General features: G+C 58.1%; 1 protein-coding gene across 23 annotated transcripts in view; it reads left to right on the top strand.

Moving 5' to 3' along the window:
• RAP1GAP2 (RAP1 GTPase activating protein 2) overlaps window positions 1-22752 on the top strand; it is a 54964-nt gene that overhangs the window by 17340 nt on the left and 14872 nt on the right. For 7 of the 23 annotated variants that reach the window (XM_038158346.1, XM_038158361.1, XM_038158350.1 and 4 more), the window contains 4 exons: window positions 18917-19001; window positions 21759-21794; window positions 22006-22050; window positions 22477-22509. In XM_038158346.1, the coding sequence (XP_038014274.1) occupies window positions 18917-19001; window positions 21759-21794; window positions 22006-22050; window positions 22477-22509 (199 nt within the window). Of the gene's footprint in view, window positions 1-3952; window positions 4246-11578; window positions 11752-11831; window positions 12825-18034; window positions 18803-18916; window positions 19002-20517; window positions 21158-21758; window positions 21795-22005; window positions 22051-22476; window positions 22510-22752 lie in introns of those variants that run through there. The other 16 variants (XM_038158342.1, XM_038158339.1, XM_038158341.1 and 13 more) reach the window with 12 other exon arrangements.

Raw genomic sequence — 22752 nt, 5'->3', positions numbered from 1 at the left:
CACTGCTGGGTGGTGTGGGTTGTGCAGCTCTGGCAAGGCGGTTGCTGGGCCAGGTTCTGTGCTGTGATGGAGTCAGTTGTGTGAGGTCACCATCCCTGCTGGGATATGCCCTCAGCTGATAGGGAAGAGAAGGTGCAGAAAGTCTGGGAGTGGTGGCACCGATGCTCTCCGCTCCCGCAGCACTCGTGGCTGTCTGGGACCTGCCTCCTGTTCCCACCAGCTTTGTGCTCCTGGCTGCACATCCTGGGTACTGATCCCTTCCCTCCCACTGTAGTGCACCCTCCCCTCTCCTGGATTCTGGGTCCTGGATTCCTGGAACCCCGGGTCGGGGTTCCCCCTTGTGAGCCCACGTGCAGCTCCAGTGCTATCAGCTGCACCCTGTGCTGATGCAGAAATGCTCTGGCCAAGCCTCCCCCGGGCTCCAGGCAATGCATGGGGTGATGGCTCATGCGGTTTCCCTCTATAATCATTGTGCAAATTATTCATTAATGGAAAAGTATCCGGAAGGCCTGGGGGAGCTGCTGCCTGAGCCAGCCGCGTGCCCGTTGTAATGGCACGGCAGAATCGCTGGCACCACGCTCCTTGCTCGGGTTGTGCTGAACTAATGAGAACTTTAAATCAATGCCTACCACTTTGGGGAGTGGCGGGAATTCTCCGCAGACTTTCCTTTTTCCGTGAAGCTGAGAAGGACTGAGCTGCTCTTTGTGCTGCACACTGTGCCCTGATTTTTTTCGAAGGTGTTGCAGCAGTTCTGCAGCAGAACCCCCCTGTAGCCGCCTCTCTGCGCCGTGCCAGGCAGCTTGGAACGCTGTGCCAGTGCTGTGGGCACGCTGCCGTGCTCCTGCCTGGGCAGGGTGAGGCTCTGGGGCCACGCTTCTCTCTCTCTCTCTGCCTTTCCTGCCCTGGCCAGAGGAGGGAGTTTCCTTGGAGCTTTTGATGAACATCCACTGCTGTTTGCACTAATGCTTCCCACAGCCCCGTGGTGCTGCTGGGCTGTGGGTAGGCTGCTTCATTAAGTGGTTCTGCAATTGGGGCTCAGCCAGAGCCACGTTTCGTACTTGTAAAAGCTTTTAAAATTATAAAAATATTATTAACCCAGACTTTTGGGGTTTTAGCGCCCTCCTGTTGTTGCTGCAGCCTCTGTCGGAGTGTCCTGGTTTAACCCGTGGCACAGAGGCACCCGGCATTGGAAGTTTTCTTTCCCATGTAGGTTATTACCGAAAATCGGAGCTCAGGGAGCCTCGTGCAGGCATCAGCCCTGCTGCAGAGGCCGGGGAGGCCCCAGCACACGGGGGCTGGAGTGGCCCCGGCAGAGGAGGGTGAGGGATGCAGGGCAAGCCCTGCCTGTCCTCCCCGGGACAAACTGCCCGCACAGGGTCGGGATAAACTCACCCCGCGGGTGGCACTGGGGCATCAAAGCAGTTTTCCCTCTGCCTGCCGCTCGGTTTTCTTCTTCAGTTCGGTTTCGTTCGTTCCTATGGTAACCGTGGATGTGTCTGAGGGACTGGAGAGCGAGCAGGCGCTGCGGAGGGGCAGTGTCGAGAGGTGATGGTGAGGAGCCCTGGCAGCACAGGCAGGGCCCAGCTGACCCCTCTGGTGACAGGAAAAGGTGCCAGGGCTGCAGGTGGGCAGGGAAGGTGTTGTCCAGGGCTCGGGCATTCCCGGGCAGCTGCTGCCAAGCAGCCACAGAGCCTCTGTGAGGCAGCCGGGGAGCTCTGGGTCTGGCTCTGCCCCAGGGAGCCGTGCCATGCCCGTGCCTGCCGGGCACAGCAACCTGAGAGCCCAGCCAGGAGCTGCCGTGCCCTGTGCCACCTCTGGAGTTTGAGTGCCCTGGGGGCCAGCCCTGGCTCTGGAGCCCCCTGTCCTGCGGCAGGAGGAAGCTGAGCCTCTGGCTGCTCTGGGGGGCTGACATATGCTCCTGCCCAAAGGCGCTCTCTGGGGGATGCAGAGTCTGGGAGAGGGCTTGGGGATACTCTGTGACTGCTTTTGGGGGTGCACGTCCCCCGGGGTGGAAGCAGGCGCTGGCGCTGCTCTGCTCGGGTGCTGGGGCTGTTGAGAGCTGCTGGGACTGGGGCTGGCCCCAGGGAGCTGTGGGGTGGAAACTGAGACCCCTGGGCAGTCAATGGGATTTGGCCTTTGCAGAGCCTGGATTTGGTTTGGACCAATTCCTCTGTGATCCCTACTTTTCTGTTACATTTTTTTATTCCTCACCCACTTCAGGCGAAAGCGCTTGGAGCTGCTGAATCCCCTGGGCTGGCAAAAGGGGAATCGTGCCCAGAAGCAGCTCCCCAGCCTTGGCCTGGTGTTCTCTTGTGTCACATGCAGTCTCTGTAGGGAGCTGCAAGTGTCTCCAGGCTCCTGGGGTCCCCTTGGCACTCCTGGGGGCACAGCTCCATGCAGTCCTGGTCACACGTGGGGTGTTTGAGGTCAGGTTGTGCTGCCGGGAAGGGAAGGCCTGAGCCAGATGGCAGCTAAGCTGCTTCCCTGGTGGGAAGGTCACCCTGGAGGAAAACATCAGCCTGCAGAGCATCTTTGCATGTCAAGGAGCAGTTCTGGCCAGGTGAGCCAGCCAGGTGGGTTTGCTTGCCCCTCACAGCAGCCCGGCAAGTGCAGGAGTCCCCAGGAAGGCAGGCAGAGACCCTCGAGCCCCCTTGGCCTTGTAAAATCCTTGTACTGGGGATGCTGGAGGTGGAAAAGCGGGATGGGGACTCGTGGGGCCCTTCCTCCTGCTCTGTGGAGCAAACTGGTGGGGTGATGTCCCACGGGGGGACTCCAGCCCTGTGCCTGCTGGCAGCTCCTCAGCCTTTGTGCTCTGGGTGTTTGCTCGTTGGAGCTGATGGGGTGTACTGAGAAACCACAGAGTGTGAAACAAAAAAGTCAGTAAAAAAGCCCCACCTTCAGGCAGAGTCACCTCTTCTTTTAGCCTTATAAAGCAGAAATAGCACCAAAATAATCGTGTCTCTGTGGAATGGAGGAGCCATGCACAGCAATTACTGGGAGTCAGTGTGTGTGCAGTCAGAACTCACATGAAAGAGCATGTGATGCTCCTCTGCTGATGGGAGCAGGAGGATGAAGGTGGGAAGGGATGAAAGATTTGCTCAACCTTCTTAAAAAGAGCTGTGTCCAGGCTTGAGGCTCTTTAATATTTGATGGGCTGGAGCTGAGTTAATGGGAAGATGTGGGAATGATTTAGCATCTTGGCGTTGGCTGCACTGACTACTGCACTGATCTTGGATGTTTGTGCTTGGGTCCTGTGAGGACAAGGTCTGGCGAGCAGATTGCATCTAAGTAAATTCCTTTGACTTATTAGCACTTCATAAATGGATAATTGCATGTAAATGTATGTTTTGCAATTATATTTAGCCAGAGAAGCACATGCAATGAAACGCTGTCAAAACTACTGCAAAGCAGCCAGCTGCAGCACGCAGGGAGGCTTCCCATCTCCGTGTCTTTGGAACTGCTGCTCTCCATTGCTATGGGCGTGGAGCCAGCCCAGTGCAAACCCCAACAGTGACCCCCACCAGCAGCATGCCCTGCATGGCCATCCCAGCTCTGGAGCCTGGCAGTGACCCCTCCTGCCTGTGTGCTGGGGGAAGGACTGAGTGTGCAGGGCCAGGGTGCAAAGAATGCTCTGGCCTTGCAGAAAACTTTAAACTCAGTTAAAGCCAGTGCTGAGCTGGAGGGCAGAATGGGGCCAGGCTGTCTCTCCCCGTGGGTCAATGCTGGGTGGGTGCTGGCTGTGCACCCAGCAGAGTGCACAGCTCAGAGAGCCATGGCTGGGCATGGCATGCCGGGCAAAACGAGCCCTTGTGTTGGCAGCAGGTCTTTGGCTGGGTTCCTGCTGGGATGAAGCGCCTTGCAGTGCCAGGGAGCTGCAGGTGTGTGCCCAGGGATGGTGACAGGGCTCTGCTGCTGCCACGGGCCCTGCTCGCCCTCAGCTGCTTGAGCTGCCTGCCAGGATGGTGGCATGGTCTGTCCTTCCCCGTCAGCCCAGGGGCTGGTGGGAGATTTACAAAATCCAGCCAGTCCCAACGTCTCCCTGCTATCTCTGGCAGGCAGGCGGGAGCGCTTCCCTCTTCGTGGAAGGGCAGTTATCGCCCTGGCTGCCTGCCCACACCCAACCCTGCACCCACATAGCATCCTCCCAGCACGTCTCACAGCCTGCCTGGGACAGAGGAAGCTTTCACAGGAGGAGGAAGGTGCTGTCAGCTCTGAGGACTTGGAGTGTCCCAGCCATTTAATCTGGTAAGCCTGAGCTATATAAAATTTCAGGCCGCGGGAATGGGCACTGGCACAGCTCCACTGATGCTCCCCCTTGGTATTAGACTCTGTGCTTTCCTCTTGGTGGCCTGCTGAGACATTTGGGTTCGTGTGAGGGTTGGTTCCTGCAGGAAGCCCAGCCGGGGAGCAGAAGAGGTGGGCTGGGATCCGGCGGTGCAGATGCTGCTCCCCGTGACGCTGGGGGTGGCGCGAGTGCCGCCCCGTCCATATGCTAAAATGTTGTTGTTGCTGTCAGACAGCCTTCCCATATTTAAAGCTAGATTATCCACAATTACATCTGCCCAGAGGACCGAGCAGCCCCACATGGGTCTATTTTTAGCTCTGTCTCAGAACTAATAAACTGTGCTGGTTTTTCCTCCTGCCATATTTATAGCCTGTCAGGCTGGGAGCTGTTTGCAGCCGGAGGGTGGTTGCTGGGAGAGCAGCCACCTTCTGAGAGCAAATATTGTCGAGAAGGGTGGAGGGAGCCATGGTGGCTGCGGTGATTGCGGCCCCATCTGCGCTGGGTTCACTCCCTGTCTGCAGCAGTCACAGAGGTCACCCAGGCAGGGTGTGCAGGGGCTCCTGCCCCACGCGGGGTGGCTGCTGGCCTCCCCTCGGCCCCGGCCGTGCTCCCGCTGGCCTCCCCTCGGCCGTGGACAGGTGCCCTGATTTGGGGACCGTGAGCAGCCCCGTGTCTGCCTAGCCAAGGAGCCCAGGGCAGGGTAGGCAGTGCCGGCGTGGCAGTGCCGGCATTCTGCCAAAGCCCGTGGTTTGTTCCTGATGATAATTTTGTTAATTACTGCACCGCTCCCGCCGGCTGTCGCTTTTCCTGCCAGTTGGCAGGGCCTGGCCTCCTGCTCTGGCAGGGATGGGCGGCCACTGGCACCCAGTGGCACTGCCCAGCCACGGTTCCTCCTGGGCATGGCCCTCTCCATCTCGGCTGGTTTATTGTCACTGGGGCTCGTGATGCTCTCGGTGACCCATACCGTACCCAAGGAGCTCACGTCTTCCAAAGCCTGCTGTGGAAACACGGCTCATCTCAGGCTCCCCCCCAGAAGGGACGTGTAGAGGCTTGACAGGTACTTGAATAGGTCAGAGCTGTGTTCTGAGTCTCTGTGAAGTCTCAAAGGTCAGTCCTTTCAGGCACCGTCCTCTCTCGTTCCTCTCAAATGTCACTGGTGTCACACCAGGGACCACGACAGCTCCTTTCTCCTACAACAATATAGTGTTAATCCTTTCCAGTTTGGAACGCAGAGTCCACATTCTAAAGCCCTGACAAGCTGATCTGGGTCTCTTGTTCCCAATCATTGGTGAGGTTGCACAGTGTGAGGTGATTTGAAGAGGAAGATGGTGAGTCTGCAGCTAAAAACTGCTTCATTTTCCATCTTTTCTTATTTGGAGCAAGAGGCAAGGAAAAATCTGTTGAGCAGCAGAAGCCCCTGGATGTGATTGACTTCAGAACGTTCCCTGTAGTACGGATGTGTCAGAGATAATACCTGTGTTTTAGCTCTGCAAATTATATGTCTTTTAATGCTTTCACATCAAACAAGGGAGGCGGGTAACTGAGATGGTGTCATCTCCAGAAGAGTGGCTGGGGCCCAGCTGCTGCTGCTGCTCCTGCTGCCACCCCCGGGGCACTGGGACCTGCCCCATGACCCCCTCGTGCCCACCTCCTCCTCCACACCCCTGGCAGCACCCTCGGGAAGGGCATTGCTCCGCTGAGGCTAAAGTTTGGGCCTAATCCCGAGCTCCCCAGCAGGACTCCCGTGGTGACTGGTTGGCATGAAGGCTCCAGGGGTGCTCTTTGCTCTGCATGGGGCTGAGCAGGGTGCTGGGGGTGCTGGAAGCGTTGGGTGAGTGGCACACGTTAGTGGCTGTGCCTCCCAAATCTGGCTTTATTAGTGATGTTAATGATCAATGGTGACATTTAGCTCACTCATTTGCCAGTAAAATTCAGAGGATCTGCTCTTGCTGTAAAGACTAATTTCCTCTGCTGATTTGATCTAATTTAATTGGATGCTGAAATCTTGGAGCTCATCTCTTCAGGAGGCCTGCGTTCACAGGGAGAAATATCCCAAATTATCAGGAATACAATTTCCATGTAATTGTGCTGCCGTCGTGGCCATGACTACCTCGTTCTGTGTCAGCCCTGCTGTGGCTGATGCTGCCCCCCATTGCCACCACGCAGCCAGGCTGCTGAGCAGCAAGAGCCCAAGGGTGGCTCACTTCAGGGCTGCCTCAATTACAGAATAGTGTTTGGCTCGTGGCCAGTGGCACACAATGGATGGGAGAGGTGTACAAGAGACTCCTTGTACCCATAGCTTGCTTTGTTCCTTGATAAATGGGTTTTGGAAAACCACCCACTCATGCATTGGTGTGTTGATGGCATGGTCAGTGTTCCAGGCTCCTGTCACTGATTGCTCTTGGGTCACTGCTCTTTGGTGGCTTTCTTAAAGTTCTTGGTGTGGCTGTGGCTCTGGAGCTCCCCTCTGGAGCTGGTCTGGTTGAGCGTGCCTGTCACACACGGTGCTCAGTGGCACCTGCACACGCTGCAGCCAGGAGCCCCTTCATGGGCTGCTCTGGAGACCCTCGAGCAGGGGCAGCCTGGGCTGCACAGGGAGGGGCTGCTGCCAGCAGCTTCCTGAGCTGTGCTCCTCAGCATCCCCTCTGCCCAGGGGAGGTGACACGACCCCCCTGACCTCAGCTGCTTTCTGCAGGGAGAGTTCTTTTATTTTTGTTCTTTTGTTGTGGCTGTGGCCACTCTTCTGCCTGTTGCTTGGGAGGGCTGGAAGTTGTGCTGGGGAGATGGACACTCCTGGGCCACAGCCCAGGCAGAAGGTCAGTGCTGGACTGCACTTGTCACAGGGATGGGCTCTGGACAGGGCAGCCCATCCCTGTGTGCTCCTCCTTGAGCTCAGCAGGTAAATTTCTCCTTCCTTGCGCTTCAGCTCTGCTGCTCTGTGCAGGAGCCACAGTGCTGGGGCCCAGGGACCGCCAGGGCTGGGGCACTGCTGTGCTGGGCCTTGCCAACGTGTGGGGTGGCAGCTGGGGGCTGGGGCTGCCCCACGCCGCGGCACACCTCGACGCAGTCTCAGCATTGGTGTGGTGCCGGGGTGGCTGGGCGCGTCACTCCCGCCTCACACCATTTCTGGGGAGATGGGCTCCCTGTGCCTGTCTCTCACTGCCTGCATGGAAGAGCTGGCTCTGTGCTTTCCTGGGATTTCCTTCATGTCTTTCTAACTGGAGCCATAAAATAAATTTCTAATCAGATTACTTGGGGCTGGATGTAGTGTAATCTAAAGCTCTCTTTCTTGTGATACTTCTGTAGAAGTGGATGCCCTCTTATCCTCCTCCTGCAGCACCAATTGAAACTCTGTAATCGCTTTCTCCCTCGTTTGCAAGCTCCCAAATCCGTTTCTGCCGTGCCAGGGAGATGGGGATGTGACTGCTCCTTTGCAGGGAAGCAGTTACTATTTTTGGGTCTGGGCCGTGTTGCATTGTCTCCTTTTGTTCCTCGCTGGCTCCCAGTCCATGGTGCTGGCGCAGCCGCCCCCTCTCAGCTCCCGGGCTGGGCAGGGCAGGTGCCCTGCTGAACACAGGGTGTGCTGCCAGGCAGGGCCCAGAGGGGCTCTGAGAGGGTGGAGAAGGGTCCCGGGGTGGTGGGGAGGGGCCCTGGGCAGATCTCTGGGCTCCCTCAGCCCCTGCGGCTCAGGCAGGATGGGCTGGCCGTGCCCCACCCGCTGTGGCTGATGCCTGGCATAGCTCTGTATTTCTGGCACTGTCCCTCGTGAGCGAGGGAACCCGAAATATCTCCTGGCCAGGGAGGCACGGAGGGTGACAGGGACATGTCCTGCGCTGTCTGATGAGGCAGCGCCGCGGCTCTGGCCAGAGAAGCCCTGAGTCACCAGAGCTGGGCTCAGCTGTGGCTGCAGCTCAGGTGTGAGCACTGGCTGGCTCCTCTGCAGGTGGCTGAGGCAGACTGATGGGCTGCTCACCCATGGGGGGTTTCATCTCACAGCAGCATCTATACAAAAGCCAAAGTTATTACATAAATTAATGGCTTCATAATAATATTAATAGTGTCATTTATTCGAGGCAGATTCAGTACTCCTGGGGATAAAGGCTCAATCTTGTCCCAGTCTGGCGTTTCCAGGTCCTCCTTTCTGAGCAGAGTGTCCAGATGGCTGCCAGGTGATGTGTTAATCACAGTGTGTAATTGTCCTGACCTGTCATGTGCTCCCTCCAGCCCCTCAGGCTTCCCAGTTCACTGCCAAACTGCTTTGTCTGGAGCAAAAACGTCAGGGCATTTTTCAAGGGATATCTATTTCTTCATGAAACGGGCAACTGCTTACCCTGGAGGTAGTGTAGTCACTGACAGGCTGATACTGATGTTTTAAAGGAAGGATGGAGACTTGGAATGTCTGGAACTGCAGCGTTCTGTCTTAGATGTCCTTTGGGATATCTGGAGAGCTTCTGGGGGTGCTGGCCCTGGCAGGGCATTCCTGTTGAAGCATTCAGGGAGGTGATGGATGCTTTGGTGGCACCACTGTGGGAACAGGCTGGATGGAGCTGGAGGGGGTGAGGCATGGGGAGGGCAGGCAGGGCAGGAGCTTCCCGATGCACCAGCCCTGCCACCTTGTGTGCCTTGCTAGGTACCCCTGTCATCCTGCCCTGGTCCACGCTGGAGCAGCTCCCAGGTGGCAGAACCTGAGAAATACTGGGCAGGTTCTGCAGGGCCTGGCTCAGCCAGAGGTGATGTCCTGTGGGGAAGGAGGTCCAGGTTCCTTTTGCCGTGTGGGCATCCAGCCCTCCTAGGAGCCCACAGCCCCCAGCCCACCTCAGCCCCTCACCATCTACTGTCTTGCCCTCAGGCTGTAAATTGCAGATCAGCTGCAGTGAGTCCAGATGCCATTATTCCACTGTGGCTGGGCCGTGTTTGCGTGGAGAGGGAACCTGAGTTTCTGCTCAAAGTGTCTGTCTATTTCCAAATAGGAGAGAATTTAACATCTTTAAAAATCAATACAAAGCCACTTCAGCATAAACCAAGGGGAGATTAATACTTACCTTGTCTGGGAAAGGAGAGGAGAGATGTGGAAAATGTCTCCAGAGAGGAAGACTCAATGAAATTCAAATCTGCCTGTTTAATGTGAGAGCTAAAAGATTTAAAATTAACCCACTCCCCCTCCATTAATTGGAAATTAATTTGAGAATTGGTGTAATTTGGCACAGAAATAGGATCTAATCTTTTTTTTTCCTGTGCCTGAGGAATTTGTCAGACTGCTAGCTTCAGCCTGAAGGAAAGCCGACAGGTATTTTCTGCAGGAAGAGATCTGTTGATCCATCAACAACTTTATTGAAAGGCTTGGCAGTGCAGGTAGCATCTTTAGCAAGATTCATTCCTCTTACCCACTTATGTTCTCTCAGCACCACTCAGAGTTTGGCATCATCTGATGTGGTTCTGAGGAGACAGAAATGCATTTTGCAATTGTTGAAGAATGAGTTGGACTTTTTCCTGTGGGAAAAGGGGTACCTCAACACTTGTCTGCTGGAATTGCTGCTGCCTCAGTCTCCCCAGGGACCTCGAGGTCTGGTGAAACACAAAAGCACTGATCTTGCATTTCAGTTTGGGTCTTGGCTCTCTGGAGTGCTCCCTGTGCACGGTGTAGATCGGGATGGGTGCTGTGGTGACGCTGAAACGCTGTCTGGTTCATCTGGGGTGAATTCGTGTGGTGTGTTGACAAAAATAACATCACACCTGTTTTTATCTGACTTACAGTAGGATACAGAAAGAGATTATGGCAATGACAGGGGTTTTGTTGTTGTTGCATTTAAGGAATCCAGCTGATTAGAGATTCTGCTGAAACACTGAGATAGAGAAGGCCAGCACTGAGGCTCTGTTGATCTCCTTAAGGGTGGTGGACAAGAGGGTGACAGGCGGGGAGGCGGCTGAAGCAGCAGTGTGACAGGCAGGCCGAGGCAGCAGGAGCGGCTGTTCCCTGCCAGATGTGGTCTGTGGCCTCTGCAAGCTGTTTCTCCTGAGCAAACACATTTATTACAGGCTTTGCCAGGGGAGCCCCATGCCCTGTTAATGATTGACTGCCCCAGCTGGGGGTTTCCAGGCAGCTCCTGTTCTGTGCTGGGCTCTTGCTCTGCGGCTGGGGAGCAGGGCCCTTTCTTGCTGTCTTTCCCCAGGAGTTGCTCAGGTCCTGCTGGAATGGATGCGCTTGCCTGCAGCCTGTGTGTGCCCCCCAGTAGATTCCTGTTTGTGGCAGGGGCCCCCCCAAAACCCTGACCTGGCTGTGGCACTTGGAGCTGCCCCAGGGGCCCTGCACCGTGTGCCACTGCCAGAGGCTCTGCCCTCCCTGCTCTAAGGGCAGGCTGCTTAGACCCAGCCAGGGCAGTGGGCTGGAGCAGCTGCAGGAGGATTGTTTCGGCTGTTCCTGGTGGCTGCAGGGACACAGAGAGCCAGCAGGTTTGGGCAGGAGCCTGTGTCTGTCCTGTGCTGGGGGGATGGTGCTGGCAGCAGGGATGGTGCTTCCATCCCTTAGACTAGGAAGTAGCTCAAAGTGCTGTAGCTCGTCCTGTGTCTAATTCCTGTGAAAATCAAACTGGAAGAGGAGGGAGGTGAGATAAGGGGGGCAGAGGGACCTGGGTGTTTTATCACCATGGCAACGAGGACTTCCAGGGAAAGGTGCTGAAGTGAGAAGTAGATAATTTACAGTTTACTTAATAAAAAAAAAGAATTCATTTCCTGGAGGGAGCTGTGTGTCAGCTCCCGGTGTGCGGGAGAGGCTCGAGGCCCCGTGCTGTCCTGCTGCTGCAGCCTGGGCTCAAGGGAGGGATGCTCGGCCCGGCAGAGGGCTGGCAGGGCCAGGCTGGGGCCAGCCGAGAGCTCCTGCGGGGTTTGCTGCGGAGAGGAGCCCGGCTGTGGGGGGAGCGAGTCCTCCCTGTGCGGGGGCTGAGGGGGCTGCGCTGGCACTTCGCCCCGTGAGGAGCCCGGGCTGCGGCTGCCGGGACAGCCGGGGCAGCCTCGGTGCCGGGTGAGCGGGGGCTGTGCCGCCGGCGGTCCGCTCCCCGTGCCCGTGACGTGCCCAGAGCCCCGCCCGCCGCGGAGCGGCCCGGGGGTGTCCGGGGGTCTGCGGACACACCCACGGCCCCCGGCCTGCGGGAGGGCAGGGGCAGCGCTGCCGCCGCTCCGGGGCCGCCGCGGGGCTCCGGTACCGGCCCCGCGCTCGCCACCGGCCCCGCGCTCGCCACCGGCCCCGCGCTCGTTACCGGCGGCGCGGGGCGCGCGCGGGGCGGCGCGGGGCGGGGGCGGTCGCGGCCGTGGACGCGCCGCCGCCCCCGCCGGTGCCGGGCTCGGTCGGCGGCGGCGGCAGCGGCGATGTCCCGGGCGGGCGGCAGGACGCGGTCCCGGCGCGCGGGGGTGCGGGCGGCCGTGGTGCTGATCGGGCTGCTGCACCGCTCCCGGCAGAGCAGCGAGAGAAGGTGACGCCGGGGGAGCCGGGCAGAGCCCGGGGGCTGCGGGGGGACGCGGGGCCGGCGGCGGGTGGAATTACGGGGCGGGGGGTGCCGGCGGCGGTACCGGGAGCTGGAGAACAGGCGCCGGGATGATCGTGAGCCGCTCGCGGTGCGCGCCGAGCGGTGCCGGGGGCCGGACAGCCGGCGCCGGGCTAGCCGCGACCCGCCCGCGCTGTGCGGGGCGCCGGGAGCCGCGCAGCGGAGCAGCCGTGGCCGCTCGGTCCGTGCGTGTGTGTGCGGGGCCCGGTGAGCCCGGCCGGGCCCGGTGAGCCCGGCTCGCCCGGGAGGGGCGGCGCGCTCCCCAGGGCCCCCTCGGGCTCCCGTGCGGGTCTGCTGTAACTCGGCTCCGCAGCTTTGTCTGCGGCGGGAACAGCTGACGAACGGTTTCATCTTTCATTGCCGGAGCCATGGGCTGTGCTTGGTGCTCAACTTTGTGCCGGAGGAAATGGCCTGTCCGCGGGCTCTGCGAGCTGGCATCTGCTCCGCGGGCAGCGCTCCCCCCGCTGTGCTCGGGAGCTGCTCTCGGCCTCAGAGGCTGACCCCGCGCTCATCTGTGCGGGCTGCCCCGGGCAGGGAGTTTTCTCCTCCAGGACTCTGCTGCTCTGGCAACTTTGGTGTTAAAAATAGTCGGAAATATGCACCCGAACCTCACGGTGTGAGTACCTCTGTTTCAGGGTGGAAGCAACATGGGCACTGCTGCAGGCTGAGGGTTTTTTTGTTTCTTTCTTTTTCTTGGTTCAATTTGTGATTTTGTACCAGACTAAAATGAATGAAGAAATGATTATTTGGAATCGTGATTGTAAAATATTCCCCCACCCCCTAATCTATAAGCATGAAAAATCAGAGAGAGCTGACTGAGGATGGAGCTTTTTGTCTGCCATCAGCTGTGGACTGCAGGGCTTGTACCCCATTTTTCAGTGCTGCTGGCATTGGGACTTTGCCTTGGACAGCTGGGGCCATGGACAGCAGGATGTCAGTGATGCACTAAGGACTGAACAGTGGCGTTCCTGGGGAGTTCCTGTGTCACTTGCTGGTTTGAGGTATTTTCGTCTCCCTGGGGTGTTAGGTAGATCATCACAGCAGAACAGCTGGAGAAAGCCAACCCGCAGGCCCTGGATGGGCAGCACTAATGTCTGCTCACCTGAGCTGAGCCGTGGCTACAGGGTCCCCTGTACCCCACTCCCGGGCTGGAATGAAGGTGTGGGGACTGTGCTGGGGCTCCCTGCTGGGCTTGGCTGTTCCTGCCCCTGCTGTTGCCCCTTGGGCTTTGTCCTGTTTAGCCCAGGCCTGCTGTAGCCATAGCTCTGCCCTTGGACCACGGGCTCTAGCTACCAGCTGGCATGTGTTGGAGGGACTGGCTGGCTGGGGGTGACCTGACGTCTCTCCTCCTGCTTTCAGGTGTGTGGGGACTGTCTGAGTGCAGAGTTACACTGGTGGGGACCCGAATGGTCCTCTGGATGTTGTACCCACTGAAACTCACTGGCCAATCCTGCACCTGCCTCAAGGGCAGGGCGTGCTTTACTAGTCACACCGAGGAAGACTTTGCCAAAGAGTTCTCTTTCCCCCAGGTACCAGGTTTTTATGAATGAGCTCAACACGACACTGGAGTGCTTAGAAAAAACCTGGCTCTGAACTTGCACCGGAATCTGCCCCGTGATGTCTGAGCCTGGTTTTCCTTTTTATTTTTTTCCCCAGCATCATGTTGTGCACAGAACGTCTCAGTGCGCCTCTTGCTGCAGGGTTTACTGAGTGCAACAAGAGTCACACGGATTTCTCAAGGGGAGAACAAGACCCTGAGGAGGTTTTTTTTCTGTCTGCCTTGGACTGAGGAGCCTCCATGGGAGTGATTGCAAGAATTCAAGCAGTGCTTTACGGTGGTTGTTTCATCTTATGCAAGCTGCCAGGGCCATCAAAGTGACATAATCTGCAGGAAAAGGAAGGGACTGCTAGCAGCATCGTCAAAAGGGACTCTGTTCCTCCACCTGCTCCTGTTTGCTTTTTTCCCTCCTACATTCAGTCTTTGTTCTGCATTTGCAATTGAATTTTGCTTTCCATGAGCCATATGCAAGCCTGGCAGGATCGGTGGCAGCTGCAGAGTCTGTGGTGGCCCATGTCCCTCCCTGTCAGCAGCCCAGCGAAGCGCAGCGTGGCACACCAGGCTCCCCTGGCAGAGCTGGGTGATGCTTACCTGCCCCTCCACCTGCAGTCTTCTCACCTGTGCCTCCCCTGCACACCTGAGCTGGGGGGCAGGTCTGGGGGGTGGCTGCTGCTGCGGGCTCTTCCTTTCTCCTGTTTTGCTCTGAAAGCCTGGCATTTGGAACTGTATTTATATCTAAATGAATTTTCCCAACTGTCCCACGTGCAAGTGAGGTGACGCCGTGGTGGCTGTCCTCTCACAGGGCAGAGCTGGTGGGTGGGTGCCCTGGTGGGGGGCACGTCTCCTCTCACAGCCTCCCCTTGCCCTTTGGCACCAGTGCCGCGGCGTTTGGAGGCGCAGGTTTCTGGGAGCTGTTCTCTGCAATTTGCAAATTATTGAATCAGCTCAGAAACGGCTGCCCGAGGTTCCTGGCTCGGGTTTGGCAGGAACAGGATCAGACGAGCCTTCTGGTCTGAAAATGTCTGCAAGTGCCTTGGCTGATTTACCCCGATCTGCGGGAAATTGCCACTTTCTATATTCCTGCAAGGCAGACCAGGCAGCGCATTTTGTAAAGGATAAAAACTTCTTTTCACCATTACTTGCGTTTCGAGCCTCACTGTCCTGTCCTGGGCTGGCCCAGTGGGAAGCCCTTGGCCCGTTGGGAAGATTCCAGGTCTGTAGAGGTGCAGGCAAAGCAGGAGTCAGCTCCTTGCTGCTGCCCCCTGCCCAGCGGGACGGGCAGTGTGTGCTGCAGCAGGGACCCCACGGCCAGTGCAGGCAGCAGAGTGGCCCCTGTGGCCAGCACAGGCAGCTGGGATCCTGCCTGCTCAAGCGCTGAACTGTTCAACAATGTTTATTTGCTGTTTGGAGGGGCAATTAAAGCCCACCCCACCGGCAGTTGTGTCACCTTTCCCTGAGCAGGGCTGCAGTCCCACTCCGAGGACAGCGGGCCAGGGACACTGTGTGTGTGCAGGTGCAGGCTGGCAGTTTGCAAATATGTAATTTATTGCAAGAAATGTAGATGAGAAAATGCTGCACTTTTTTTTTGCTGACTCTCAGGCTTCGATGTGAGAAGGCAGCACTGCTGAATAGGGCAAAGCTGAGCCAGGACATAACAAGGTAAATCAGTTTCTGGGGAAGATGTTCCACGGCAGGGGCTCTGCCCAAGGGTCTGGCAGCTCTGCAGCACTGAGTGCTTGGGCTGCACCCCATGTCTGGGGATTCTGGAGCCCCACAACTGTCTGACATCAGTGGGAGCCTGCAGCAGTGCATGTCCTCTGCTGCTGTCCTCCGTGGGATGAGTGATGATGCAGCGAGATCTTGCCTGCCTGGCATCCTGGGATTGGGTGGAGAGCTGCTCAAAGTCAGGGCAAGGTTCTTCGTTCAGGCGCTCACTGCAGATTTCCAGGTGTAAGCTCACAGCAAGGTGCCCTTGTCTGTGTTGCAAAAACCCACAGTTTTTGGTTTTGTTTTTTTTTGGTTTTTTTTTCAATTTGTGAGCAGCTGGCAAGAGCCCCTGGCCGTGCTGCTCTGCCTGGTGTGTCAGCAGGTGCTTGTGTCCCTGGGGTCAGTCCCAGTTGTGTGGGGGATGGAGAGCAGCCCCCCCAGAGGGAGGATGTGCCCCACTCCCACTGCCCGCTGTGGACAGGGCTGAGCCTGGGTGGGGGGGGATGGAAAGTGATATGGAAGCACAGTCCCCTCTGAAAACTTAGGAGATCAGGCATGGAATATGAAACAAACTAAAAAGCAAGCAGCTGGCAAGGTGATGCCCATCAAGGATAAAAAATGATGAGTCCAAAAATAGAGGCTGTTAATTTACAGAAGAGTCATTGCTGACCTTCTCAAGGATGAGGCATCTGACAGGCAGAACTTGTTGCTGCAGGAGTTTGGTACCTCCTTAGGCCAGGTTTGGTCTGTGGAATTGAGCATAGGCATGCGGGTAACCTGGGGTGCTCCCTTCTCATTTGCACATCTTGACAGAGGTAGAGCCAGCCACATGTGGAGCATTTCACCACGTCAGAGAATAGACTGGCATCTCCCCTCCCCACCTGGGGTTTATCTAAATGCACTGTGTTGGTTTAGAGCCTGTCTGGGAAATCAATCCGATGGACAAAATGAGGAGGTGGGATGCACTGGGGGTTTTCATTAGGCTTTGGTTTGAGAGAGCATGAGAGAGGGGTGCACTCGGAGTCAGGGTCTGGCTGGGAACACTCCAGGGGTCCAGGCAGCCGTGGCTCTGCTGAACAGGGCTTTTACCAAATACAGGATATTAATTTGAAGGTGCTTCAGGACTGTGATCAGGGATGCTTTAAAGAGAAAGACCTCACCTGCCTGTGCTGTGCTGGGAGCTCACCGGTGTCCATGGCTTCCCCCCAAAATGAGGGGGAAAATCCCCATTTTCTCCCTCTTTGGAAGGAGCCAGGAGAGCAGCCCTTGGCAGGTGGGCTTTGCCTCCCTGAGAGCTGGCAACAGGTCCCCCCAGCACCGGGGGGGCCGGGATGGCTGGGCTGATCTCAGTCTCCCTTCGGAAACCCTGCAGTCGGCCCTGCCATAACCGCATTAAGGTATTTCCTTAATTAGATTTACTAAGTATGCAGGATTCTAATTCTCTCTTTTTCCTTCTCTCTTAATTTGCCTAACGAGAAAAACAAAGAAATCAAATTGCAGAAGTGATGCCCACGTTTCCTTCTGGAGAGGCTGGTGTCCGGCCGCGCGGCTCCGGAGGATGCTCTGGCCCGTCCTGGGCGCTGCTGCCCGGCTGTGGCCGTGGCCAGGGTGGGCATCAGGGGCGGGCAGAGCCCCCTGGCAGCTGCCAGCTGCCCCCTTAGGGGGCGGACACAGCGCTGTGCCCTTTGCTGGAGCTGCACATCCCCTGTGGTGCCAGGGAAGGGCGAGTGCCGGGGAGCTGCCCGGCGTGCCCAGGGCCCATCCTCTGCTGTGCTTCAGGCTGCGCAGAGACTCGCACCCTCCGTGCCAGCTGGGTCGCAGAGCGGGGCTGCTGTGAGCTCCCGGTGCACAGACAAGGGCGTGCTAATCTTCCCCCTGACTCGTTTATCGTCCTCCGAGGGCAATCAGTTTGGGAATGGGCGCCGGCCCCTGAGCCCCGCGCTGGTGGCGGGCTGAATCATCGGCGCCTGTGGTTGGACTTTGCCATAACAGATTCCCAGCGCAGAGGCCCGTTCCAAGCAGTCCTTGGGGATGGGCTTGTTTTGCTCTCCCGGAACTGCAGGAGCAGTTCCAGCAGTTTGGCCCCAAAGAAGCAGCCAGCATGTGACAGAGGAACATGTTGTTAAGTTGGGTGATTTTATAATACTTAGAATATGATGCTATGGCAACCCACTACAAATCCCAGATCAAATCAAATTATTTGTGCGCATCCCTTTAACTTTAATCTTTTCAAAGTCGTATCTGTTTTATGCCTTTGAGGCCACTGTGCAGCTGAGTGCAATCAGGCAGAGCTCAGGGTTCAAAGCAAGGAGAGCAGGGGATGAGTGGTTTGCTCCAGATCAGGCTGTGCTTTAGTGTCCTAGAAAGTCAAAGAGCAAACAAGGAAAATCTGTCATCCTCGGCAATTTTCAGCAGTAGAGACATGGTGAGGTTGTGGAGAGCAGAGGGGGAAGGAGCTTGATAAACAGTACGGGTGGGCAGGACAGCAATTCTGCTATCGCCCCACATTGCTCCAGCTAATTTCTTGCACTGGAAAAGTGGAAGATGCCAGGAGCTTAAATGAGGTGTAACAATGTAAATTTAACCTGCTCTGATATGAAAAAGAGAGAACGAAGATTTAGTTTGATTTAATGTGATGTGAGACACCAGTTCTTGGTCTGGATTCACATTTGGACTCAATGCAGTGGGTATTTCCCCCAGTGCCTCTGGCTGAGCCCATCTCGCTGGCTCAGCCCAGGTGGTGCCATGACTCCCCTGGCTGCGAGTGGGACGATGCTGCTGGTCCCACTCTGCCTCCCCAGTGCATCCCCTCAGCACCTCCGTGCCGCGGGGCCCTGCCGAGGAGGGGCTGCAGGCACCCACGACCCGCAGGTGTTGTCACCTGCTGTCACAAACCCCGGGGCTTGGGAGGGCAGGGCGCGGGTGGTGGGGCTGGCGGCCGGGGGCAGGTGTTCCGGGGGGCAGGAGCTGCAGGTGCACCCCGTGGCAGGAGCTGTGCGTTTTGGAGGGCCCGGCGGGATCGGTGCCGCGGCGCTGCGCGGAGCCATCCCGGGGCGCGCTGCCATGGGAACCAAACCTCGTTACCGAGATAAACAGTTGGGCATTTTGGCCCGGTTTCTGCAGGACTAACCTGGCAGGGACAAGAGGAAACTAAATTAAATCTCAGATTTTCTGACTCCCGGAGGAGCATCTGGCAGTGCCGCTGCGTGGTGGCGTGGCTGCCTGCCCGGAACCGCCGGGCGACAGGGATGGGAATTTTCTTCAGGGGAGGGCTGAGGCCCTGCTTTTCCAAAGCTTAGGGGACTTTTGGGGGGGCTGTCTTGACAGCTCCATGGCACAGAGGCTGCTTTCTGCTTTCCTGGGGTCTTGCATCTTCATGATGGCTCTTGGTACTTCCAAATGGGGTGCCAGGTGCCGTTTTGGCAAAGGGCCCTCAGCTGGGTCCCTGCAAAGCCGTGCTGGGGTGTCCCTGGGTGTCACTGAGCCTCCTCTGCTGCCGGAAGGCTGCTCAGCCGCAGGTCCTGCCCGGGTGGGGAGGGTGCCAGAGGGAGGGAAGCCCCGGGCATGGCTGATTCCTGTCATAGGAGCCCAGCCCTGCTGTCCCTGCACCACCAGCACCACACCTGGGGACTCGCAGCCCACCCTGGGCACAGGCTCTTCTGATGACTTTATCACCTCCTCACACTGCCTGCTGGGTTTTTTCTCAGATTCCAGGTATTACTGCACAGGCAGCTGCACACCACGGCTTTGAGGAGATAACCCTTATCTCCAGCGTGGTGCGCTGGCTCGGGCCGGGGGGAGCTGACATGCCCGTGTTTGGTTTTCCAGGAAACAGGAGCTGCTGAACAGCGCGGATGTGACCGTCCCGGAGCGGCCCCTGTCGCCCCCCCTGACGGCGCCCCCGACCATGAAGGTGAGGGTGCGGTGCGGGGCCGGGCTGGGGCGGCAGCGCTTCCGCAGCGGCCGCACGGCTCGGGGCTGTTCCCGCAGGAGCAGCAGTAGGTGGTTTCTGGAATGCAGCCGGTTCCGACGCCATCCCTCTCCGCCCGGCCCATGCGTGCCGGCCCATCCCCGCCGCCGCCCCGGGCGAGGGCGCTGCCAGGCGGGGCGCCGGGTCCCGGCGCTGCTTCCCTCCCGGTGACCCTCCCCAGCCCCGGGCTGCCTGCCTCTGGGTGATTCCCAGGGTATTTCCCTCCCGGTGACCCTCCCAGCCCCGTGCTGGGTGGCTCTGTGCCCGCCACGGGGTTGGGCATCCTGAGCTGCGCGTCCCAGCAGGCACCTACCTGCCTGTGCCCTTCAAACCCCGCCTGTGCCCTGCGAACCCCGCCTGTGCCCTTCAAACCCCGCCTGTGCCCTGCGAACCCCACCTGTGCCCTGCGAACCCCACCTGTGCCTGCGAACCCCACCTGTGCCCTGCGAACCCCGCCTGTGCCCTGCGAACCCCACCTGTGCCTGCGAACCCCACCTGTGCCCTGCGAACCCCACCTGTGCCCTGCGAACCCCGCCTGTGCCCTGCGAGCCCCGCCTGTGCCCTGCGAACCCCACCTGTGCCCTGCAGACCCCACCTGTGCCCTGCGAACCCCACCTGTGCCCTGCAGACCCCGCCTGTGCCCTGCAAACCCCACCTGTGCCCTGCGAACCCCACCTGTGCCCTGCAGACCCCACCTGTGCCCTGCGAACCCCACCTGTGCCCTGCAAACCCCGCCTGTGCCCTGCAAACCCCACCTGTGCCCTGCGAACCCCACCTGTGCCCTGCAGACCCCACCTGTGCCCTTCAAACCCCACCTGTGCCCTGCGAACCCCGCCTGCTGCCCGCCCAGCCTGCTCCGGGCACTTTGCCTCCCAGGGGAGCCACCCTTTGAAATAACAAGCCGGCTGTCCTGCTGTGCCTCTGGCTTGAGGAAACGCTCCCAAAGGGAGGCGGGCTGGGCAGGATGGCGGGGCTGGAGCTCTTGCTGGGTGCCCGTGAGGAGGTCTGGCTGTGTGGCTGATGCATGATGTGGCCATGCCAGGAAGGAAATGGGTTTCTTCCAGGGCTGCGACATGGGGGGAGAGCACTGGGGAGGGGTGCACAGCTCTGCTTGCTGCCCTCCACTCTGCTCCTGCCTGGCGCGGGGTTTTCTTTCTGTCCTTTCCTTTGTGGCCCAGGAAAGCTGGCTCCAGGTGTGCTCTGAAGGGCTGCATGCCGTGCTCAGTACGTGTGGCATTTTCTCTGGGGCTCTCAGTAGCAGCTGGGGCCAGGGCCACCGTGGGGTCAGGTCTTGGCTCTGGCCACTGGTAGAGCAGGACCTGGAACTGCCCGAGAACATTTGTACCTGGAGATAAACAGAATCCAAACCAAGCTCAATCTAAGGAAGACTTTTTAAAGAGTGTTCCGCTGGGGGCACAGAGCTGTCTGAGCCTGAGGTTTTTCTTTTTGACTCCTGCAGGTGTGTTAGGTAAGGAGGGGCATGGTCTAAATCTGGAAACAGCCAGGGTTGTGTCCCAGCCACAGCTGCTCCACCTGTGCTGGCAGCCATGGACTGCTCGTGCTGTAAATCCGACCTTTGCTCACCACAAATATTAAAGGAAAAAAATTCTCTCAGACTTTTCCTTTCCTTTGATTTTTGTTTCTTTATCGCTTCCTCTGTTTTTTTCCTTTTTTTTTGTCTTTTGAGAAATTCGGTCTATTCTAAGCTCTCACTAAAAATCACCCCCCTTGCCTTTCCCCTTGTGACCATGACCCCTTTTTTTGGCCCCAAATCACGCGTGTCTCTCCCGCACACCGTTTCTGGCAGCCGGGAGGATGGGAGCTGCCGACGCGGCTCTTCCCTCGCCCCTCGGGCGGTCGAGGGAGGGCAGAGGGACGGGACGGGACGGGGCGGGGGCGCCACGCCTCCAGGAAAGCCACTTAGGGTTAGTGGGAGCGCCGCCTTCGCAGCCGCAGTTCGGCAGGGCAGTTTATTTGTGTGTACCTGGCAGCAGCAAGAGCTGGGAGCGGGATCGGGAGTGTCCAGCAGGTCCAGGGGGGCCCAGAGCAGCTCCCGGGAGCACGGCCACCGCCGGGACTGGCCCTCGCTGGCAGCACAGGTAGATCAGGAACAGGCTCACCTGAAGGTCCTGTCGCCGGGGGAGAGCGCGGCGGAGCCGTCAGCGGGTCCGAGCTCTCCCGAGAGCCGGTGGTGGCTGTGCCCGCCTGCTGGGGTGCTTGTCCCTGTCCCCCTGTGTCGCCCCGGGCGCGGGGCCACTCGCCCGTGGGCGCGGTGCCGCGGCTCCTGCCCGGCTCCTGCCCGGCAGCGGGAACGGGTTTCTAACAGGAGCCGCTCAGTAATCCCCTTAGTCCCTGTGGCAAGGGGGATTAACCCTGCACCGGGCAACCCAGCGCCACGGCAGCAGCTTCACCAATGCTGCTGTCATTAGGAAAACAAATGATTCAAGAACCCTGATCAAACGTGCTCAAAGCTCGGCGTTTTTGGGAGTCGAGGGCTTCTGGCGAGGGCAGCTGCAGCAAGGATGCTGAGCTCCAGGTGGGGCTGGATGGGAATCCCGGTGTCACAGCTGCCTGGTCACATTCAGCGAGCAGGACAAGTGCTCAGGGTGGGGGTGCAGTGTCCCTGCTGTGGTGTGGCTTGGACTGGCTTGCCTTGTGTCTGCTTTTATCGAACAGTAGATTTCCTTCTTTTCTTTTCAGTCGGCAGAATTCTTCGAAATGCTGGAAAAAATGCAGGTGAGCAGCAGTGTGCATGCCAGTAACTGGGGATGTGTGCCCCAGCAGAGCCCCTGAGGGCAGAGGGCCTGTCCCAGGAACAGACCTCACCTTCCAGCCGCTTGGGTTGGAGTGATCTCCATGTAGCAAAATACTCTCATGTTGGTGGACTGACTTCCTGTGTGGGTAAAAGCATCTCAATTGTTTGATGCATTCATTTTGTTCCAAACAGGCACCAAAACTGGAAGAACAGAGGTCTGGAAGCCAAAAACACAAGGTTGGTTGATTTTTGTTTCTTGAGGGGATTTCTTCAAGTGTCCCTCCCATCTCAGAGGTTTAATGTGATGTCAAAGACAGCCACTCAGAGGGCTGGGAAGGATTTAGATGTTATCTAAAACAAGGCACTGATTGAATGGCAGAGATGGGAGCACGGTGCCTGTAAATCCCTAATCCCGCTTTGTGTCCAGACCCGTGCATTTCAGCTTCCAGCTGTGCAGAAGGGCTGCGGTCTGCCACCGCACTGGGAACTTGCACCAGGACAGGAACTCCCTTTAGGCAGGACTTAGCCTGCATTGGTGCCTTCCTGCGAGGGACCAGCGGGTGCTGGAGGCGCTCCCTGCCTTGGGTGGGCAGGGCTGGGGTTTTAAGGGGCAGCTGGTGGGGAGCAGATGGTCATAGATGATGTTTTGGTTCCTTTTTCCAGGAAGACTACATCCCATACCCCAGCATCGATGAGGTGGGTGCCCTGAACCCCCGAACACCTTCTGGTGAATGCCTTTCCAAAATTGCTGGTGGCAGAGGAGTTGGTGGAGATTCTGTTTCTGAGAGGAGCTACATAAAGTGTGTTCCCCTCCCTGCCTTTGTGGTTTTTGGCTTTCCTCAGTAGCATGTGCCCTCTTCTGTGACAGAGAAGAGGTGTCAGAGAGGGGCTGGATGTGTCCCTCCTGGTGCCAGGGCTGGGGTCTGCTGCAGCAGGGGG

The sequence above is a fragment of the Motacilla alba genome, chromosome 19 (assembly GCF_015832195.1).
Source record: "Motacilla alba alba isolate MOTALB_02 chromosome 19, Motacilla_alba_V1.0_pri, whole genome shotgun sequence".
Lineage (NCBI taxonomy): Eukaryota > Metazoa > Chordata > Aves > Passeriformes > Motacillidae > Motacilla > Motacilla alba.
The sequence above is the reverse complement of the archived record's forward strand: the minus strand, read 5'-3'. Positions and strand labels throughout refer to the sequence as shown.